The 22,257-nt window shown below is 37.3% G+C and overlaps 1 protein-coding gene across 1 annotated transcript in view; it reads right to left on the bottom strand.

Moving 5' to 3' along the window:
* The window catches only part of PCCA (propionyl-CoA carboxylase subunit alpha), a 274,195-nt gene that overhangs the window by 218,735 nt on the left and 33,203 nt on the right, over positions 1-22,257 (bottom strand). Inside the window, exons 5-6 of the mRNA XM_039561855.1 lie at positions 15,929-16,042; positions 14,372-14,425 (exon numbers count right to left, since the gene is read on the bottom strand). Of these exons, the coding sequence (XP_039417789.1) occupies positions 14,372-14,425; positions 15,929-16,042 (168 nt within the window). The remainder of the gene's footprint in view (positions 1-14,371; positions 14,426-15,928; positions 16,043-22,257) is intronic.

Here is a 22,257-nt window from a genome sequence, read left to right as displayed (position 1 = left end):
CCTACACATGCACCCCAAATCTTCATTCAGGCAATTTTACCTTTTTAGTAATCCGTTTTTAAATAGCCTGATATTCTTTTAGTATGGTGGGTTTGAATTTAATACCGTAAGATTAAGCACAGCTTGCCAGCAAGATGCCTTGCCCCAAAGTCTGAGCAGGGAACTTACTCTTTCTAAATTCCAGCCTGAGCAAATTAAACTGAACTTCTCCTGGTGGGATAGGCGGAAGCACCACTCTGCAGCACACCTGCTGCCTGCCTTTGAAAAGCAAATTTACACATGGGATTCTTGAGCAGCCCTTTTGTGCTAAGAGGCATGTTCTCCATATACAGACATAATGCATTTTTCAGCTTTTGTACATGCAATAGCTCATGCAGTATTTGGGTAGCCCACTACAGTCATTTACCAAAAGAAGTCACAGCTTTATAATATGGCTGCTATGGGAATCATTTATCTACATTATTAAAACAGAACCCATGAATAAAAGTAACAGTCTTACAAAATTCAAGGTTTTCAGTTCGGGACAACCTTAAAATAACATGTTCTTTCTGCAAGCAGAAAAAAAATACACACTGAAAATAAGAGATTGCCAAATCCCATGTATATATTATTCTCTGGCTTCTTAAATTCATTCCTAACTTATGTGTACTTATTGCCTTCCCAAAGACAAATTTTTTAATCACATTTTGGAACACAACAGTTAATGCCTGAAGTATCACATATGTCACAATGCTAGATACTTAAATCGAGGAACTTGAAAATTATCCTTTGAACACTGCAGTATGGGCTGCATGGGTGTTGAATTCCCTAGACACCTTCTACCAAAAATCCCCTTGAAGACTAATATGGTTTATCGGCTACACCAATTTGGCTGACCAGAATCTGCCTCTTGTTCCATAGAAAGCCAATTCTAAATTTAAACTATGAGAACAAACAACTTCCTCCCAGAAAAATGGCAAAATTACCAACCTGCAGGAACATCTTACATTTTGAGATCAGATCCTCTTCCAAAGACCAAAGAATCAGTCACCTACTCAAGAACTACTTTTAGTGTGGTAACAGCTTTGCCCCAGCATTCAGTTATAATCTATTCCTACCACAGTACATAGAGGAAAGGTACAAGATGCTCAATCAAGATGAGGATCAATTCTCCAAGAAGTCATAAGATCCAGAAAGCAAACAGTTCACCTGCCTTCAACAACTGCACAACCCTACACACAAATACATACAATACACAATGCCTTAGGGTACAACTTCATGTTCCTTAAATTACATGGGAGGGCAGTGGCACCCACAACAGCCACAGGACATGCTTTGTTAGCCATCAGGAAGCACATTCAGCCAGGCAGGAGTAGGTCAGAGCTAGAGGACCTATTCAGTAGAGACTAAGCCCCCAGCCCAGAAGCCTGCCCTACCATAAACCTCTAACACAAAATCTTCATTGAAAGCACTCTTAGCCCCCTCTCCATTTGATCCATTTAGAACCACAGTACAGTTCTAAGACATAAATCTGCAAATACTTTATGACTTCAGTTGCAACTGAAAAAGAAACTAAAACCATTCTAAGTTTAAATGATAAAATATTCTCCCCACTTTTGTGCAAGCTCTACTGATTTTTAGTCTCAACAACTTCGACACAAGTATCTCCAGATTTCTGAGAGAGTAAAGAATGTAAAAGTGTCCTAACCATGAGGCAAAATATCTCACACAAGTTTTTTTTCATGAGAAAAGCATAATTTTCCTCAATTTTTTTTATAACAAACCATGAAAAAAGTTGTGGCTCACAACCAAAAATGTCTTTCCAGTAACATCCATAGACACTTTACTGCTTGTTAACTCAAACTAGTATTTGTTGTCTAATCACAATCATTGAATTACCACTGCAGATAGTTCCATGCTAACACAGGAAAGGTGGAGGACTCAGCCTTCCCGGACAACCCAAATAGCTATTTCACAATTAACAACGGGAATTCCAAACTTGACCAAGGCAGCTATGAAAATATTTTCAGCATGTGGAAAATATTCAAATGGCTCTACTTTCTGCAAACATTCTCATTTAAATATGTGCACCTAATGTTCAGATATGCTAATAAAAGGGTTCAAAAATTCTTACACAAACTGGCGGGTTTTATTCACAAGAATGTTCTGGAATATCTTTTGCTGGTTTTCCCCCTCATTCTAAATGTTTAATGCATTCCCCATCCTCAAACTGTATAATAAGTAACTTCAATATAAACAGTGTTCACAATACCTTAGAGTGAAAGTGAGAAAGAGCAAGCACCAGTACTCTTTTGCAAGAGCTCTGAAGAACATGTCAGTATGATCCTAACAGGCATCTGGAATAAAAATGCTTCGTTGTCCGTGTACATATGTAAATTCAGCAATATCTATCCTTTCAGACAGAAAATATATGCAGGCCTCTCTACAAAGGAAAGTATAATTTCACAGTGTAAGTTTCCACATAGTGCTCTGAAAATAGAGTAGCTTGGAAAATAGCAAGAATATCACTCCATCAAGAATACATTTAGCTAATCATATGGTTTTATTACCAAACTAAGCTGCTGTTACATAAAAGCATCAATTTTCCCCCAAAAGCAACCTTTATTTTGCATCTGAATTGCCAACCACAGTGTTACTGCATCCCAACACACACATATTTGCCATTACTGCAGTGAACCACACACATCTTCAAGCCAGTCAGTGGGAGATGAGGCAGAGGAAAGAAAAAGTACAAGAGCGAATATTCACTGAGATCCCTATCATCATGAGCTGAGAGCAGGAAACTGCACAGCCAGTAAGATCATCCATTTCTAGGATTCACTGCACAAGTATTACTCTTCTGTACCACCTCTAAATAAGTAACCTAGTTGGGATGTCCATCTAACCTACCACATTCTTGTATTAAGAGAAGGCCTGCTAAATGAAATTTTGAGGAAAATAATTGCAAAGGTAGTTACAAAAGGAAGAGGGGTTTGAGGGTAAATCTACCTGAAGTAACCTTTCTAGACATCATCTTGGCATTTTTCTGCTGCTTCATGCATTACTAATCAGTGACCCACTAGAAACTACAGCACCAACTGAAAAGCCTGGCAGGGTATTTGGCTTTCAATTCTTCTACTCAGTTTATTCCCAACACAAGTATATTCATCAGGCTTAAAAACAACTCGAACAGGCCACTCAGCAATGAAATGTAAATTACTGACATGTGCTAAAACCTGCACTTGCCACTGCTAATGAGCACATTAAAGGAAAAAAGCTCACTAGATATTACTGCAACTTTTTCACTTAACCCTGTGTGTACTGAAAGCCATAACTGAGTATCAATTAAAGAACCCATCTCTAAACAGTGAGACACTGTTCAGCAGGTGTATGCTTCCTACACAGTTCTGATACAAAAATCGGGATGATGGACAAATGTGCGCACACTGACAACAGCCTTATTTTTAATCTTCCATTAAACTTTTCAAGGTATCAGAAAAAAAAAATCATAAATGACAACACAAATTTCCAGGTTTACAGCATTAACACTGTCAGATCTTAGATGATCAAATAAAATACAATTAGCTACCAATAAGCCTCAAGGTTAGGAAGTCAACTTGTAGTAACTTCTCTCTTCCTATTATACTCACAGGCAGGTAAAGACCCTGAAAATAATCTTCTCCAAACAGCAATGGCCTGCAGAGTCACAGAAAACAACATCTCTGCCTCCATAGCATCTAACAGTGATGCACTCCATAGTGCAATAAAAGCCCTACCAACTATACAATCATTCCAAGTTTCAAAGCTTTTAATAATTCACACTATCAATGTTGCAAGAAGCTACTGTAAATCTATATGCTGGAGGAGGCAGAGACAATTTTTGGTGAAAAAACACACCCATACAAAGGGGATCTTCATATTTTGTGGATGAAATAAATTATTTAAAGATTATTTGGTTAATCAAGCTCTTCAAATGCTTTACTAAATAACGTTTTTGATAAAGACACATCAAAAACAGATGTAACTCAGAAATTACTTTAAAAAGCTAAATTAGGTACCTGAACCAGCCTAAACTAAGTACCTAAGTCCCTCTCAATAAGGTTTCTGTCAAATACTAATTCAGCTATAAATAAGTTAGAAGTTCATCAACTTCAGTTGCTTATTTTTTTCCTCACACCCTATTACTTCAATCCCAAGCTGCCATTCCTTTGAGTCTGCCTTCATTCTGAGTAAAGCAGAAACTTGTTAACTTGCTTCTGCTAGAATCAGCTGTACTAACCTAAAGACTTAAATAGGGGCATTTAGGAGCAGGGGATGTATGATTTGTTTAAACAAAGATAATTTTGACAGGTTTACAAAGTGAGTAGGTGTCACTGTCATTCCAGCACATCCAAGGAGGGCAATAACCCCTCACGGGGACATGCAGCAACAAGCCACTGGGAGAAGTAATCTCTTGGTCACAGTCAGAACAGCAGTCTACCACAGGCTTAGTAACATGATCCTCAGGAGCTGAATGCACGAGTTGGCCTTCAGGGAGCAAGAAGCACTTGCTAGGTTCTACACAAAACACATCACTTAGCTTTAGGAAATCAATTTTTATACATGTGTTAATTCAAAACTTCATTGCTGAAAACATTCCAGCTGCTAAGTGTTTTAATGATGCTCCCCATAACTCCAGCAGGAAGTGTTCAGTAGATGCAGTACTTTAAGCTACCAATGTTATTGATCACTTTCATTCAGTCTGAAATAGAAATTAAGGAAATATGCTGTGAAAATAGACAAAGCTTATTTGTAAGCAAACCTTCAAATAGAATCAAAGTGAAAAGGCAGATACATTCATAAGAATGAGGAAGATGTATTTTAAAGATATTTTTTAAAATTCCAGGGAATTCTTTAAAAGATTTGCAAAATGAACAAAATTAACCACTAAACACAATAAGGTAGCTGCAAGGAATCTGTTAAATTCTTACTCTTACCAGGGGGTCATAATTCCTGTTGGCACTCAGTAAAAGCTTTCATTGACAAAATCTGACAAACCAGGTAAGTTACTATTAGGTGGTGCTTATGTTGATATGTTCACAGATTTTTTGTTTGAGCAACTCTTCTGCGAGGAAAGGCTGGAAGCTGGGACTGTTCAGTCTGAAGTCTAAGTGGGATCTCATCAATGCCTGAAGGGAGAATGCCAACAGGACAGAGCCAGGCTCTGCTTAGTTGTGTCCCATGACAGGATCAGAGGTAAGAAGCACAAGCTGAAACACTGGGAGTTCCTTTCATCTGGAAACTTTTTTTGACTGTGAGGGTGGCCAAACACTGGCACAGGTTGCCCATAGAGGTTGTGGAGTCTCCGTGCTTGGAGAGTCAAAAGCCCACCAGACATGGTCCTGCCAGCCAGCTCTGAGTATCCCTGCTCGAGCAGAGGGGTCAAAACAGATGATCCCCAGAGATACCTTCCAATCTCAATCCTTCTGTGAAATAAAGACTGTATTTGATAGCTAAAGTAGTAACCAGGTCCAACTGAATTATGCATTCTACAACCATACAATAAAAATGTGCAACCAGCTGGAAGATATTGTTAACAATCTAGAAGATAGTAATTGAATGGCTAAGAAGTTAAAGTGTCATTAAACAGGTTAAAGACTGAAAAACCTTATTTAACCCTGACATGCCTGAATACAGTGTCTCAATTCACTTTTATAACCAACTGTATCTGGCATATTAACAGTGATTCTCTCAACATGCAGAGGTAACTGGAGCAGTTCTCACACCACAGAGAACAATTACCCCAGAGAGGCTACACGACAGTCTCCTGCCCAGGAAGCAATACTGAAACAAGCAAATCCTATGGTATATTAACAAACAAGTAGGTAAAGTCTTGCTGCTGCAGAAACTATTCCAAACATTTGAAAACTTTACAGTACAGCACCAACATTATATACTGTACAGATATTAAACACCTATACAAAAGTTTTAATCAAGACAACTACAACAATATAAAAGGAACCAAACAGATGTATAAAATCAATTCTTATGTTTATGAAACTAAGTTCTAATAACTTAACATGATGTTAAGCCCTAATTTCAAGAAAATATTTCCTGAAATAAGGTTACGGTCAAAATATGTACCATGAAAAACAAAGTCCCACCAAAAAAATTTTGCCCAGTCCAGGATCATAGGTCATCTTTAGAAACATGTTAACAAAAAACCTTTCAGCTAGCATCCTTTTCCACAGCTAAAGTAGCAGTCAGTCCATTTCAAAATCCACTACAATTCAAATCATAATGAGGCAACTATAGGGTGTGAATTAGGAATAAAGACTCAGCAGGATGTCATCATTTTTAAGTCACTAAACCAAAAGAAGACACAAATACATTTTATCAGTTGTCACAACAATCACAGAAGATTGAGGTAAGAAGGGAACCACTGGATGTCTTCTAGTGCAACCTCCTTGCTCAAGAAGGGACCCCTAGAGCACATTACTCAGGATTACTTCCAGACAGTCTTTGAATATCTCCAGGGAAGGAGACTCCACTTCTCTGGGCAACCTACACCAGTGCTCAGTCACCCTCACAATAAAGATCATCTTCCTCATGTTCACATGAAGCTTCCTATCCATCAGTTTCTGCCCATTTCCTCTTACCCTATTCCTTGCACCACCAAGAGCCTGGCTCCATCCTCTTGGCACCCTCCCTTCAGACACTCAGACATTGATGAGGTCCTTTCTCAGTCATCTCTTCCCAAGGCTGAACAGGTCAAGCTCCCAGAGAGATGCTCCAGTCACTTGATCATTTTTGTTGCTCTCCCCTGGACCCACTCCAGGAGTTCCTGTCTTTCTTGTACTGAGGAGCCCAGAAATGGACACAGCACTCCAGATGTGGCTTCACCAGGGCTGAGCAGAGGGGCAGGACCACCTGCCTCGACCTGCTGGTCAAAGCTCTTCCTGATGCACCCCAGGATACCAATGGCCTTTCTTGGCCACAAGGGCACTGCTGGCTCCTGGACAGCTTGCTGTCCACCAGGACCTCCAGGTCCTCCTTCTCAGAGCTGCTTTTCAGCAGGTCAACCCAAGCTAAACAAGGCTTCAAGAATTAAATTTAAAAACTTCCTCAAAACTTCCCTCAAAAGTAATCACATCCTAGCCTTGGGATGAAAGAGACGCAGCATGTTTATATCCCTCCTCATGTAACACACCACTGTCAATAACAAAACCCCTTGTGTATGAAAATACAACATGTTGTAAGAAGACATCTTGGCTAGTGAAGTGTGTATTCAGTAGATTGATTTTGGTCCTGTTGAAATTAGTTTTCAGCCACAGTAGAAAACAGAATAGTCACACTGTGATAGGGAAAACGGTACTACCATGCACATTATTGCTCCAATATATTTCAACTGTAAGAGTGCACAAAAAAAACCCCCCATTACTAAGTTGCATTCATCTTTAAAGTAAGAATTAATTTTCTTGATATGCATATTTTATGAAGACTATATATAAACTCTTAAGTGTTCAATCTGTAAGGTAGATCTACTGAACACAGATCATCAATCACTATAAAATACATAATTTCTTAAAATGCAGGCAGAAAACAGAAGTGATTATTAAGGAAACAATGCTGAATTCTAAGCTGAAGCTTCATCTGTCTTGCCACAAAAGTAAATGAGAATCCACAGAGCAACAAGTGTTCTGATTTCAAACACATATCTCTTAAGCATTCATGTCAAATCCAACTCCACTATTACTAATGGGAAATTTAAAACTGATTTTAGAAACACAGAAGGACATCACATTTGCAAGGTTACCACACAAGCTTACATCAGTTAAACAGAACAGTACAAATTAACAAATCACCATAGACCAGAATGGACAGAGTTTACCACAACCAGACAAGCTTGTCTGCATGATTGCAAATCAAGAGTAAAGAGGCAGAAAGTGAAAGGAAATAATATTATCAGTGTAAGAAGAGAATTACATAGGATTTCATTTACAAGTTTCATTTGTAATGAGGAAAAAGACAAGTACACACAGTTAAAGTAATTGCAATTGTGGAAACAGAGCAGTACATTTTTGTTATCACAACCAGACACAGCAACAGTGAAAAAAGAGGACAGAACAAAGTATTTCTGAAGAAACAGGAAGGATTCCTGTAAGCCTGGAAGTAAGTATTATTGCAGTGACACTGCACATCAAGAAATAATGAATTTTTACAAATCAGGAGTGCAAAAATCCATTCATCTGCAGAACCACACAACTTAATAAGCGTGCCAAAGTGCTGCTGTCGAAAGGCATCTCATGAGAAACATTAAATGATTTATGATAGCCCATATAGGCAAAAATATCTCTAATATCTTCTTTAATCATATGCACAGCATTAAATCATTCCTCCAGAAGCCATTCAAGCCCACAGTTCATCCACCAAGAGTCTCATGTTGCCAGGCACTACTGCTCAAATCAAGAGGTTTTGTGCATGCATTTTTCCTAAGGACAGTTGCACACATTAAAACTTTCAAACTAAGCCATTTGAAGAAAAGACATAGCTTTAAAAAAAACACAAGTTAAAAATAAAGGCTTACTCTAAGTGAAAAACAAATACAAATAGGTCAAGAGTGCCATGTCATAAGAAGTTGTCTAATCACAAAGGAGATCAAGAGAAAAAACATACAAAGATCATGAAGTTTAGGCAAAAGAATAAAAAGGGAGGAGAGTACTTTTGTCAAATTACATGAATCTTTGACAAAACACTACCCTGCATCTTTAAATACATGCATATAGATTATACACATATATAACCACAAGACCTGTAGATATGTATCCCAAGACTTTTAAGTTTAGGCATAAGCCTGACCTTGAAAGAAATGCTCTTGCTATATACAGCGGTTCCCAAGATAGTGATTTGAAATTTAAAACAGAACTGGCATCAATTTGTTCTGTAGCATAGAAATCTTAAACAGGACACTGATGACATAACATAAGCCATCAAAGGCTTTTAGCAAAGGTATTTGAAGTTTTCTACAGTAAAGGACTAATACAGCCTTCCTACTTCCACACCAGTAAGCACAAAGCAGACAGTTCTGATGACTCAATTGCATTTTTCTAGCTCGTATGGACTTGTAATGTCTGACAAATGCTGCCCATGTTTCAATACACACACTGTTTGTCTCTCCCATGGATTTCACCCAACCTGATACAGCAGATTTAGACTTTTTTTCTATGAAAAAGAGTTTACTCAGAATTAAATACAAGAATACAAGTAACACTCAGAAGCATTCTGCCTCAGAACAAAATAAGCATCAAAATTACAGGCTCACAGGCAGAGATCTTCTGGGCAGCAAAGTGGTGACCTGTTCACTTAGGCCAGTACATTGCTTATTACCCTATTACCCTGTACAGACAAAACCCCCAGTCTCCAACAGACAAAGCACCTTAAGCCACCACAGACAGTGGTAGCAGACACACTGCTGGCTTTGGTAGACAATGAAACTCTGGCCTGCAAGGCATAGTGTACAAAACACACACTAAAAGCTGTCTTCCCCACTCCTTGAAGTATACAATCTCTGCCATAAGCAGCTTCTTGATACCAGCTTCCACTGCCTTTTTTTGACCACCTTTTTACAATTTGCTAATCCAGAGTTGTCATGTTAAAAGCTAATGCATGTGGGAACAGCATCAGAATCATACCAAATGTGTCTCAAAAATCATGATAAAGGAACTTCACAATTTGCTTACAAATAACAAAGCCATGCACAACAGTGGTTAAGAAACACTCCTGCCAATAAGAGTTTACATTTTAAACAGTGAGAATCCCATAATTAGCTGTGCATACGTCGGTAGATCCAGCTGCACAAAGCTCTTCACAGATCAGACGTGTCCCCTTACAGAAGGTGACAAGTTGTTCTTTGGTTTACCTTTTCCTTCTCAAACTTAGCAGCCATTTACAAACATGCGATCAACCCTTTCCATATACGTTTCCCATTTCTTTCAGACAATACATTGTTGGGATTTTTAATTCCACCAAGAATGTTAATCTAGCTTCAAAGGTAAAGAGAAATAGCACTGGCTGCTTTGTTCTCCCCCGAGTCACGCCAAACAGTAGTTGCTAAAAAGGTACAAAAGATGTATACAACCAGGTTCCACTAGGAACTCCAAAAAGGTTCATATCTTATTCAAAAATTGAATGGTTTTGTCTCACCACATTTATGGCTTCTATTGCAAGGAGTGGATTTTGGCAGGAGGTAGTGGCTAGCTATTTTTGCATCAAGAAACAGAACATCAGAATACTGTCAAGGCCGCATTCAGAAAAGACTATTCCAGATAAAGGCTGCATTTGCAACTTTAACTGCTATCATGTTGAAATGATTTTATGCACATATTAAATGATTTTCTTGGAGAAAATACACCCCAATCCATGACCTTTCATGAAAGCACGAACTCTATCACATACATACAAGACACCAAAATACTCTGAAGATTTATCATCTTACAAACTGGTATTTTTTATACTAGGCTTGCAAAGGAATAATTTAGCTGATTTTTTTTGTTTTGTTTTTAGCAGTAGCATCCCAAGGGACTTTCATGGTAAACAGTAAAATGGAAGTTCATTTGCGTTTCTTTAAATTAAAAAGAAAACTGATCCTATTATGGCTAACTGTAACGCAGAGTCATCATGCATCAAGGTCTAAGTTTATAATCATTGCCAGGAAGCTAGAGCATACATAACCTCAACTGCAGGAGTAAGACTCCTACTTGCTGCTAACATCAGCTAGACAAGCAGCAGCACTCTGGAATAATGACTGTGCAAGCCAATCACAGTCGCTTTCTTCTCACTCTTTTCTCCCCCAGTTCCTCCCTCACCCAGAATAAAAAAAAAAAATTTAAAAAAAAAAAAAAAAAGGAAACAGTCACTGGGACCAAGGGCCAATCCTCCCAAACTATTCAGCATGTTAAGAGACCTGACTCAGCACTCCCATCCCCCCACCAAAACAGCTGCTCTGGAGGTCTGTAAGCAAGGACAGAAAAATGGCAATTTCAGAAAAGCGTATCTTTCAATTACCAGTCAACCAAAAGGCTCACCTTAGTCTCAGGCCTTTCTTCTTCCCAAATTCCAAAGACCTGCTTCAGATAACAGAGGTGACGGACCTTCTCAGAAAAGGTCTGCATTAATTTTTAAAAATGGGAAACACTAAGCAAGCTAACCTAAATACAGAGACCACTAGCGAACTCTTCTAAAGCAGGAAAGGAACAAACTGCTCTTGCAATTCTCCATAGCATCTGGCAAAGGATACTAGCAATTTTTTTTAAATGAAGCAATAGATTTTAACTTCACCTTAACATTTATGACAATACTGAATATTATGCAATTATTCCTTGAAGGAGAGAAATTACTTAGTTTATGCATGCAAATATATTTTCATGTGAAAGTCCCAACTTATTTGCTGATTCTAAGGGAATGCATTCACTTGCATAAACCCATATTTTGTTATTCTACATAATAATGCTATCAGCAGTATCAAACTCATCAAAAGATTCCACGTTCAAATACCAATCTTTAAGAAATTGACCTTAATATTTATGAAATCTTTGACAGACTCACTCAATATAAATGCCATGGATCTCTTTTCTGTCAGCCAATAACAGCAACCAGAATAGATACACAAAGACAGGACCGAATGAACCAATTTGTTTATTGAATCACAATGAACAACATGCCAGATATTCACTCACTGATTGTTTTTTGGAAATTTTGCTTTGGAAACAAAGGATCATTTATTTGTGTCTCCCTTGCCCTATTTAAGAGAGAACAAAATTAAGTTTCTAAAGAAGAAAAAAAATAAAGACCAACAATTTTCAATACTCTAAGTATCAAATTCTTCAAAAATACTATCTATAGCTGTATACTATTCCGTGAAGCATTCAGACAATAATGAACAAAAAGACATGCTTTTGTTCAAATCACACACAGCAGGATTATATGTGAGCTGACCCTCCATGCATTAATTGAAGACAAAGCTTTGCTTTGAGCTCATTACTGCTCTTACAGATTGGCAAGTTTAGAAAGTTTAGTGTCCTTCTCAGTTTCCCAATTTAAGATGTTTGGTTTAAAAGTACAGATGCATACCAGGAAATAAGCCCAAGTTTCATAAGTTCCATCACTACTTTCAATGCAAAAGAACAAATTAGCACATATGCAAAGAACAGGATAGGGAGAAAGAAAACAGAACAAAAACCATCTTCAGCAACTTTGTAACAGTTTAACAACATAACAGTTACATTCTTCAATAAAGAAAAGAAACAGCAGGCAAGTTTTCCTCCTAACTGTATTAATCAGAGTGTCTTGAAAAAATATAAGCAGCCCTAGTGATAAAAAGATAGATCATTTCACCAGTTCTCACTAGGGGTTTGATCTTTTAGAGCCACTGACATGAAGGGGAGCATGATTATGTCTTGATTGAGACTTTAAATAGTGCATTTCAGAAAGCAAAATCACATTACCTTGTTTTATTATATTTTTAGAGAACTGAATACATTGGGCTTCTGAAACATAATTAAAGGTATTTTGAGACTGCAGCACCAACCAAAAACTCAAACATGTTTTCAGTCACCACATTATTTCCGGAAATTGTTCAGAAACTGTTCTAGGATCCCAGTGAAAAGATGAGAAAATAGGAGGGCGGAGAGGATCTACAGGAATGTTTGTACTTCCTCCATTTCTGCTTAATCCTGCCAAAAAAAGTGTTCCAGACTGTCACATTACCAATATTGTAACCAACACTAGCAAATAACCCCACCACTACAGAACATCCCTAGTTCAGAGTAATAACTACCGATTTCCCAAGTTCAGCAGAAAAACATAAAGCAAAATAGTGTAAGTGAGCACTTCCATTTCACTGACTTATTTTTGTTACTAAAAAAACAGGACCTGCCAACTAAGTTATCCTGCTGGTCTAATCCATTGAGAACAGTGTTTGTTATAAATTAAGCCAGGAATCTTCCCTGTAAAAAGAACCTCTGGTACACAAAGCAGTGTACCGGTTAGACACAAAAACAGTGATAAAAGAAAGCTGCTAAACTGCATGAAAATAACATGTAAGAGATTACCCCAGATTTGGTAAATCCTGGCAAACACCAAGTGTTTAGAATTCCTTTCAACTTTAACATCACCAGCACCCAGCAGGGTGTATTCAGCATCCCACAGAACCTGCACTTGTGTTTTTGTATAGGGGCTTAAAAAAAAAAAAAAATAAAATCACAGCAACTGCAAAGTATGAAAGTTCGAGATTTCATTCTCAAATAGTCTCGATAATGAGCAGGTGGTATTCTCTAACACTAAATAATCATCTAAATAAGTACGGGTCTGTATTACAACTAGAACTCAAGCCTAAAGGAACATAGTCAAGGAAGATATGTGGAAGACCTGTTCCACACATGCTAAGGACAAAAGAACAATCATTTCAGAATCACATTCTTCATCTAAGTTTTTTACCCTGAATCAAAGGGGTGCAAATTATTCTCAAAAGCAGAACCAAATTTATCTTGCTGCCTGTAAAACAAGGTATTTCTTCAGCTACATAGTTCGTTTCACTCCATAACAAAGTTAGTAGCTGTAATGGCTTTTTACTTTGAATTTCAATGTAGTATGTGCTTGGCCTTATTCTGAGCAAAACCAGTAGACAGTAACACATGATCTGCAGTGACTACACAGACAGCATCCACTCAGGACTTTGTTCTAACATTGTGAGTGTAACTTCCTCCTAGCACTGCCCACATTTTTAAGCAGCTGCAGGAAAGCTTTTGGAAAAAAATAAAATCAGACTATATATCAGTTCGTGATATACAAAAACCCTACTGAAGTAAAGACGTTTTGAACAATAAATTCAGACAAAGTGAAAACAGCACCCTCTTGACTCTTTGGTCCTTTCAGAGAAAGCAGCTCCACGATAGAATACCACCAGCAGAGAAGCAAATTTTTAAACAGCTTTCTATTCCCATCCCAAAGTGCAGTTCAGCACCTTCTCAGGGCTGCTGATACAGCTGTTCACCAGCTGTGCTACAAACCACCAAAATGATCACTTAAAACCAGATACTTTTAACCTAGATCATTTCAGTGACCCAGTTTTGCAGAGCAGCCTCATAAACAGTCCAGGCATAAGCGAAAATGCCTAAAGGTTTTTACATCCTGGGTAAAGTTCTTACAAACAGGCTTCTCCCAAAAGAAAACTCAGGCTGCACTTACATCCTCAAAACGCAAGAAATCCACATGTACAGAAAGCATACTGAACTGTTCTGTGTTAAGGTATCTTTTAGATCTGCCTTGAGTTGGTAGCTCGACTCCTCAAATACCTTGAAATGAATATGTGCCACCTAGTGCATCAGTCACAGCCAAGCAAATAAAAATAACTTACCAAACGCCTAGCAAATTCTTTATTTTCTGAAAGAAATCCATATCCTGGGTGTACCTTGGAAGACAAAAAAAAAAAAATTCAAGCTGATTGAGTTCTGAAACCAGACACCAAAATTGCTAGCACATTTTCAAACACTGGGGATGATGAAGTACATTACTAAGCATTTAAATAGGTTTAATACCTTAAGAAACTCTCTTAACACACTGATTTTTCTGCCCTAAGTCGTTGAGCTACCATTTCTGAAACAAACTTTCCTTACTTAACTAGGGACAACAGGGTTGTTTGCAGAGCAAATGGAGCTGTTTGCAGAGCAAATGGACATTTCTTTTGATGATTTGCCTTCTGCTCTTTTTAGCTCCATTGCAGATTTCCCCATACATGCTCAACCACACTCCTCACCAACCACTGTAAAGTACTCCTCACCCCAAAATATTTCCAGCACTAACTCTAATAATGGTGCATAGGTCCACAGTTGTAAGCCTCCCGTCTCTAGTGACCCCGGCTGGAGAGCACAATATACTCTCTTCATTAGTCTAAGTCAAGCATCCTGTGTGCCTTGTTTGCTCACACCCCAATATACATTCAGCCTAATTACTTGAGAGGAGCATGAGAAAGAGTTTTCATTTTACTTTTTGCAAGTCACATAAGATTCTGGATCTAATATACTCTGGTAGACAAAGTAGAAGCCATTTTATTCACCTCTTTTAAAGAGCCAGTAACCAGGTTTCATAATCAGAAACTCAAAGGGAAGAAAACACTGGGTTTCTTCATAGGAAAGTTTTTGGCCCCTGAAGGCACTGTACCAAAACATCATGTTTGAAACAAATTACAGTGCTGATCCAACTGCTAAAGGGTAGTTAGTGCTGCTGATACATACACATCGAATTTTATTTTAATAAATGTTCTGTGTACAGTAGTTCTGAATAATACATTTATTTCAGTGACAGAACAAAGAACATTAGGAATGTGAACATGATTACATATTAGTTTTTCCTACTGATTCCTGTCAAGCTTTGAATCTCTGGCCAACTTGGAGGGAGAAAGGCAGACTTGCCCACATTTACACAAATTAGCTAATGTGCATTTTGTAAACATTCTGAAACAAAAACGATTATGGGATGCACCATTTATCTTCCTACAAGTAACATTTATGTAACATAGAAAGTGATTCAAATGAAGTTTAAGCAAAAGCCTTTCTGGACACACTTTCCAAAACATTCAAAATAGCCATTATGGCATATAAAGGGTTAGCGCTCAAAACTAATTGGGATTTTTTTTTCCCGCAGCAAATTTGGAAATGAACTGAAGCTGCTCCCTGGTGTGAAAGCTGAATCCAGCAGCCACCTGCAGGATCAGCGACCAGTGCTGCCAGATGCTACAAAGCCTTTGATTTCCAGTAGCGATTTCAGACACATTTAACTCATGTGACATGAACTAACTGGAATAGCATATTCAATCACTTCCCCCCCACACCTTTTAAAAAAAAAAATACAAACTCTAGCTTTTCTGCTTTCTATATATGAAACAGCTGCAGCAGATAGACACATTCAGACTCACAGCTTGGGCCCTGGTTTTCCTAATGACTTCCATGATGGCATCCATGTTGAGGTAGCTTTTGCTGGTGGGAGCTGGGCCAACGCAGACGGATTCATCCGCCATTTTCACGTGAACCTGAAGAGGCAAAATTCAGCATTAACAGATGCTCCCAGCAAAAATAATTACCATCACCCAGTTACATGCACACAAATCTGATTGTGTCAAAGATCATTTACATACCATAACCACTCTAAAATACACACTGAAATTACCAACACTGGCATACAAGTACTTGCACAATAAATCTCATTTCATTTAACTCTGAGTTTAAGTCACTGTCAAAATGTTTTATTATTCTAATACATTATTTTGAATTTGATTAAATAAAATCATGACAAATAGAATTTCAGCTTCCTATACTGATCATCTATATGTAAATTCAGACTAAAAACTACTTTGTTACTTGTAACCAGGGTAGTCTAACATCTTAATACTTAATAACAAACATTCATGACCAGTTCTAAGCAGGCTCCCCAGGAAGTTGGGGATAATTAGAGTGAATTGAATGAAGGGATGCAATGAGTGTCCCTGCACAGCATCAGATCAGCACCATGCACAAATTAAAGCCTATGACTAAAGAGTTCAATATCACCACACGTGAACCAGAAAATCTTGAGAATTATTTAAGCAGGCTCATGTTTGATTTCTAATCCATCGTATCCTCATTTATATGCATTTACCAAATATTTTTTTAGCCAAACAAAAAAAGGACAAACATCTCCAACATTTTACCAGGAATAATAAAATATCTGTGTTTGAAGTTAGAAGTCGTCTTAGATCTCACACGAATGCTTATCTTTAAGAAGTTTAATTAGATTGGTCTTTAACATGTTTTCAGAGTTCAGAATACTTTCTTTGAAGTAAGATACACATATAACCATTAAACCAAACAACCAGTTTTTCCTCATTCTGCTTTTTGTAAGCTTCCTTTCAGTATGTATTTAAGAAAGCATGCCATTGCTTAAACTGTCCAAGATTGTTAGCTGTCAGTAGGACTTGTTTAGAATGACAATTTGACATTTCCAATGCTTACCAGTTTTTAAAACTATTCGATATAATCTTCAGCATTTGAAACTGAGACTATATTGTCTAAAAATGGTGCTCTTTCAGAAAATTAATATTTGAGAAATATAAGACCCTGAGATGAGTTCAGCTGGTCAGAGTATGGTGCAAATAACACCAAGGTTGTGGGTTTGATCCCTGTATGGGTTGTTCACTTAAGAGCTGGACTCTATAATCCTTGTGGGTCCCTTCCAACTCAGAATATTCTGTGATTCAGCATAATATTTTTGGTTTATTAACAGGAAATTTCATTCTTTGTGAAAAGGAATTTTATTTTCAAGTAGTACGAAGGCTGTCAAGTCTGTCAAACTAGTTAGAAGTTACGTAGTCTGGATACACTGTTGGCTCATTCAGAAGAAACAAGGCCAGAAAAAAAAAAAACATCTACAAACACTGACAAGCAGCAGTCAGACAATCTTTTGAACAATACAATGAGAAATAAGTAGCAGGTAAATATAACAAATGTATCAAACAAGGAAGAGAGTCACTTATGAAGCATTTTAATTTTTTCTTCAGTTTTATTTACTTTTTCTGAACTTAGCAAAAGCTAATCCTACCAACAAGCAGCACATTAACTTGCCACCTAATTCCACGTTTCTCTCTGGAGACATATCTTAAATAGCTTCTGAATTTGCTATATTCTCAAGTATATGAGAGTTCACATAATCTCCTGGAATCACCACACATTTCACATTTCAACTATTGCTTCTATAAAGTCAACTGTTTTGTTTTATCACTACAGCATTTGTCTCACAATATAAACAGAGCAAAACCAAAAAAAAATCCTAATCACTAGCACAGACAATCATGCAGCAGGTTTTAGTGCTTTCTAGTACATACACCTCAGCAACTAACTAACCTATTTTGATAAAATACTATCAAGATTAGCCTGTGTTGTCCTTCCTGCAGCACTAAGCTGAAGAAACAGCATGTGCCCCTTTATCTTCATGATCAGTTTATATGCTTAAAGTTGTTCTGAATCCCAGTATGGTTTACATTTCTAAACAAAGTCATTCAAGCTTAAGCTTAATTAAGCATGTATGTTTTACAAAACCAAAAGCTTCCTTATATAAAAGGACTAAATATCATTAGATATTTCTAGGTATCAAGATGCAAACCCCACACCCACCCACTTCTCGCATTAAGACACCAACACAGTCCCACTAGTACCAAAAGCAGCCATAGAAAGTATTGCAAACCAATTGATTTCATACATATAAGCAGTTTTGTGCACTTTTCCCCAACATTCCCCTGCTCCTATCTGAATTGTTTCATTGCTATTCAATACTTTGGAGTTTCAACTCTTCCTTTTTCACACTACCCTGTAACCTGGTAAATCCATTTCTCTTTGTTCACCTTACTACAAGTTGTTGGTGCCTTCTCTAGTTCAGTGCCAGTTCAGCCTTCAATACACCCTAATACACCTCACACAGGTATAACACAACAGAAAACCAGTAACCATATCACATTCATGTTACCTGATACATCTCCTCAGAGCACCAGGCAAACCTCTCAAAAAAATAAGTCTCCATTCCACCTCCACTAGTTCAAAACCTCTTGATTTTCAGGTCCCAGTGACAGCTTTTCCATCTAGGGGGCTTCTCATATCTACTTTTATTACAAGTAAACCAGCACACATATAAACTGGAAATCTGCTACTTCTTAATTCATAATGACAACTCCCTTTAGCATTTAGATTTCTTTGATAATGCACTGTAGTTCATGAAGAATACCCCAAATATTGTAACACAAATACATCATAGGTTTTTTTAGCATAGTACAAATGTAATTACTAGCAAACATTATAACAAAAGCCATCATTTGAGTCTACATGACAACTGAAACTTTCAGCTTACTACCAAGTGCCACCTACTTGACACAGTAATTCACTAAACATTTACCTCTGCAGAAGCCAACTTATAATGAAATATTTCTAGACAGTCAAAAAAATCCAGCAACTCCCCTTCCTCAAGCACTACAAATTTCAAATATACTGATTTTCAAATTCAAGGATTGCTTAAGTACTCAACCTATATGAAGCAATCCTAGGTATTCAAAACTTGTCCCTAACAGTTAAAACCTCAGAGGTGTAATTTCTCCCTTTTCTGTTTTAGTTCAAGAAAAAAAAAACCAATGTCAACAAAAACAAAGAAGCAAGTCCATGGAGGTTTTTGAAAAAATGCAATTCCTTCATAAATATCTGAATTGACCCTGCAATCTCAAGCATGAATGAATAACAACAAAGGCTGGAAAGCAGTTCAAACTAAGTGCTTAATGGTTTATACTGAAGGTTTTAATCATATTGGGCTACCTGGGCCTCAAGAGAAATCTCAAGCAGCTACCAAGGGCTTGTTATGTTAGAGAATATAAACAACTAGAAATCATGGAAAGACATCTTATGTGTAAAAGCAGTTTAATTTCTGTAAAAGTTTTATACTTCAAGTAGTCTACTTCATAAAGGCTAATTATATTACAAAAACAGATAATCATCAAAACCTATTGAATCTTCATTTTATAGAACCTCAACCTAATTCAAAAACAAGAGACTAAATACAGTCACCTTTGGAAATCCAAACCCAAATCAATCACAAACAGACAACTAGCTCATCACAGACTCCTGTATCTATGAGAAATAAGCTACTAATAATAGAACTCTGGATTTAGCAGAAGTCCCAGCAGAACAACATTACAATGAATACTAGTAATGGTGTAACTATTTTTGGATTAAGATACAAAGGCAACTGGAAATAATCTGAAGTACAACAACCATTTTATTACACAGGTCTTCCTGACCACATACAGATACAAGAACCAGCTCAAGTCCAACAAGCTTAGTCATTCAGAAGCACGCTGCACAGAAGTGGCCACTGGTTACAGAGCTAGTTTAGGTCCAGAAGCCACATTCACAGCAAGGCACCTAAATCAGCAAATCCTGCCAGATCTTTACACAGGAACAGCTTCATGTTTCTTTACCACCTTTCCAGCAAATAGGCAAGTAAAGCAAGGAGTCCATCGGGGATGACTTGCCAGTCATTTTTGGCCTGGACTGGTTCCAGGCACCACTCCAGACTGCAGCAGCTCTCAGGGTGAAGGTGTAAGTAAGAGGTGGCAACAGTAGCAGCAACCGGATTTGGAGATCCTTCTACGTTATGTTTCAGTATCGCAGGAGGATTTATAAACCAGGTTTGGTGCCAGGGCTTGGTATCATACTTCAGAAGACACATATGTCCATAACCCAAAGTTCTGGGTATGAACACCACAAAAATAGTCAGTATCTGCCTTGCAGATAACCCAGTTTAGAAGAGCTGCACTGAATCAGAGATAGGACATACCCAAATTACCTAGACTGTTAGCTCTCCTTTATCCTGGAGAGTAGCACATGTGTTCATTTGACAGTAGCATCCTCTCTCGCGTAGCCATACTCTGAATTTACTGAATCATCATTGTAATTAAACCTGTATCTCAAATAATCATCATTTCAAGAAATCAAAATTAATAACTTGCTACTTAAAATATACATAGGTCTCCTAGAGGTGTTCTGTTTAACACAGCAGTATCAAGGTAACCTTTTCCAGGAGCCACTCAGCTACTGCAGATCACTGGTTGAAATCTATATTATAAACAAATTACATTTAAATATGCATGTCTCTCAACATTTAAACATAGAAAAGTTCTCAGTATGGATATAGAATGTATCAAAAATTATTTTAATTTTAATTTTTTAAATTTATTTTAATATTTATTTCAGTGCATATACAATCTATAAAACAATCAAAGACTCCCAGAAAATTTACAGATCCCTAGCATTATAATTATTCAGCAGCTCAAGTTTGTTACCTTCCTATAGATCTGGTTCATGACAAAAAGTGCTTTTCTCCCCAGTTTGTTTCATAATCATTCTCATTTGCTAACTCCAAAAAGTAAAGGCTGACTTTGTCAACAAAGAGAAATATATCTACATGCATTTCCTAACATAGTGTTCAATATCATCTGCATAGTTTCCACAGATGATTTTATATACTTCAGCAGTTTCTAAGGCTTATCATGTGACAGATGTAATTTACTTCAGTGTAAATGCCTAATTAACACATACACACACGCTCACTCACTCCCTTTTCCCTCCATCTCCGAGGAGGTAAATGTCTGGGATTCCCCAGTGTCCCAGTTTTTCAGAGTAGGTCAGCCTACACATCCCCAGGTCTCAACACAAGTTGATATTCATGCAGCAGAGACAGTTATACTGAGTTGCAGGCTCCATTTTCCCCCTAATTCTTCTGTGCTGTTTCAGAATTTATATTATAGGGAAACTGTTATAGCTGCATATACAGTACTAATCAAATCTAAGAAGCAATTAAAACAACCTCAGTGAAGAAAACACTTTTGTTTGGTACACTAGATAAGATTGAGCATTGTTTAGACAAAGAAATCTAATCAAACAAGTCATTCTCCTTTTATAGCTCAAATCAATATTACACATTGGAACAACATCCGTTGGTGTAAGTGGATTCACTTAATTGGCCCAAACTGCATAATACCGCTCAGCAAGACAAATCACAATTAGCTCAACCCATAAAATAGGGTTAATGAGTAAATCCTTTGTAAGGTAGCTAAAAAAAACCCAACCACCTCAAATCTTGCCAGCACCATTGCCAAAAGAGACAGACAAAACAGAACAAAAAGCCTGTGGCATTGAACAGTCTTGAGTTTTTTAAAAAAAAAAAAAAAAAAAAAAAAAAAAAAAAATCAAACAGATGCTAAAAAGGTTCAAATTTACTGCTTTGCCAAAAACACATCTTTCATCTGACCTAAGTGTCTTTAGCAGCTTGACACTAAAATATACACACCAGTAATACAATAAGTATGAGCACAAAGTGTGCAGTATTCATACAGCCTTTAAAGTGCTATCTGCAAAGAAATACTGCCATACGATTACAGCATTTAACCCTAAAACAAAATAATGGAAACATGTCTAGAGTGCACAAAAAACAAAACTGTGAAAGACATAAATAGCATAACTATCCTATATTTCCCATATTTAATTTTACTCAACATTTCAAAAACCTAAATAAAAATTTATGCAAATAAGCAGGTCAGCCTGCAGAGTCAACACAAACAGATCTCTCTGCAAGCCTATTTTAACTCTTTTAATTTGATGGCCCACAAATAGTTATGCAAGGACTATGTAAAACAACTCTTCAGCAGCCTTCAAACGTGTTTTGGTGAAGGGC

Source organism: Corvus cornix, chromosome 1 (genome assembly GCF_000738735.6).
Source record: "Corvus cornix cornix isolate S_Up_H32 chromosome 1, ASM73873v5, whole genome shotgun sequence".
NCBI classification, from domain to species: Eukaryota; Metazoa; Chordata; class Aves; order Passeriformes; family Corvidae; genus Corvus; species Corvus cornix.
The sequence above is the reverse complement of the archived record's forward strand: the minus strand, read 5'-3'. Positions and strand labels throughout refer to the sequence as shown.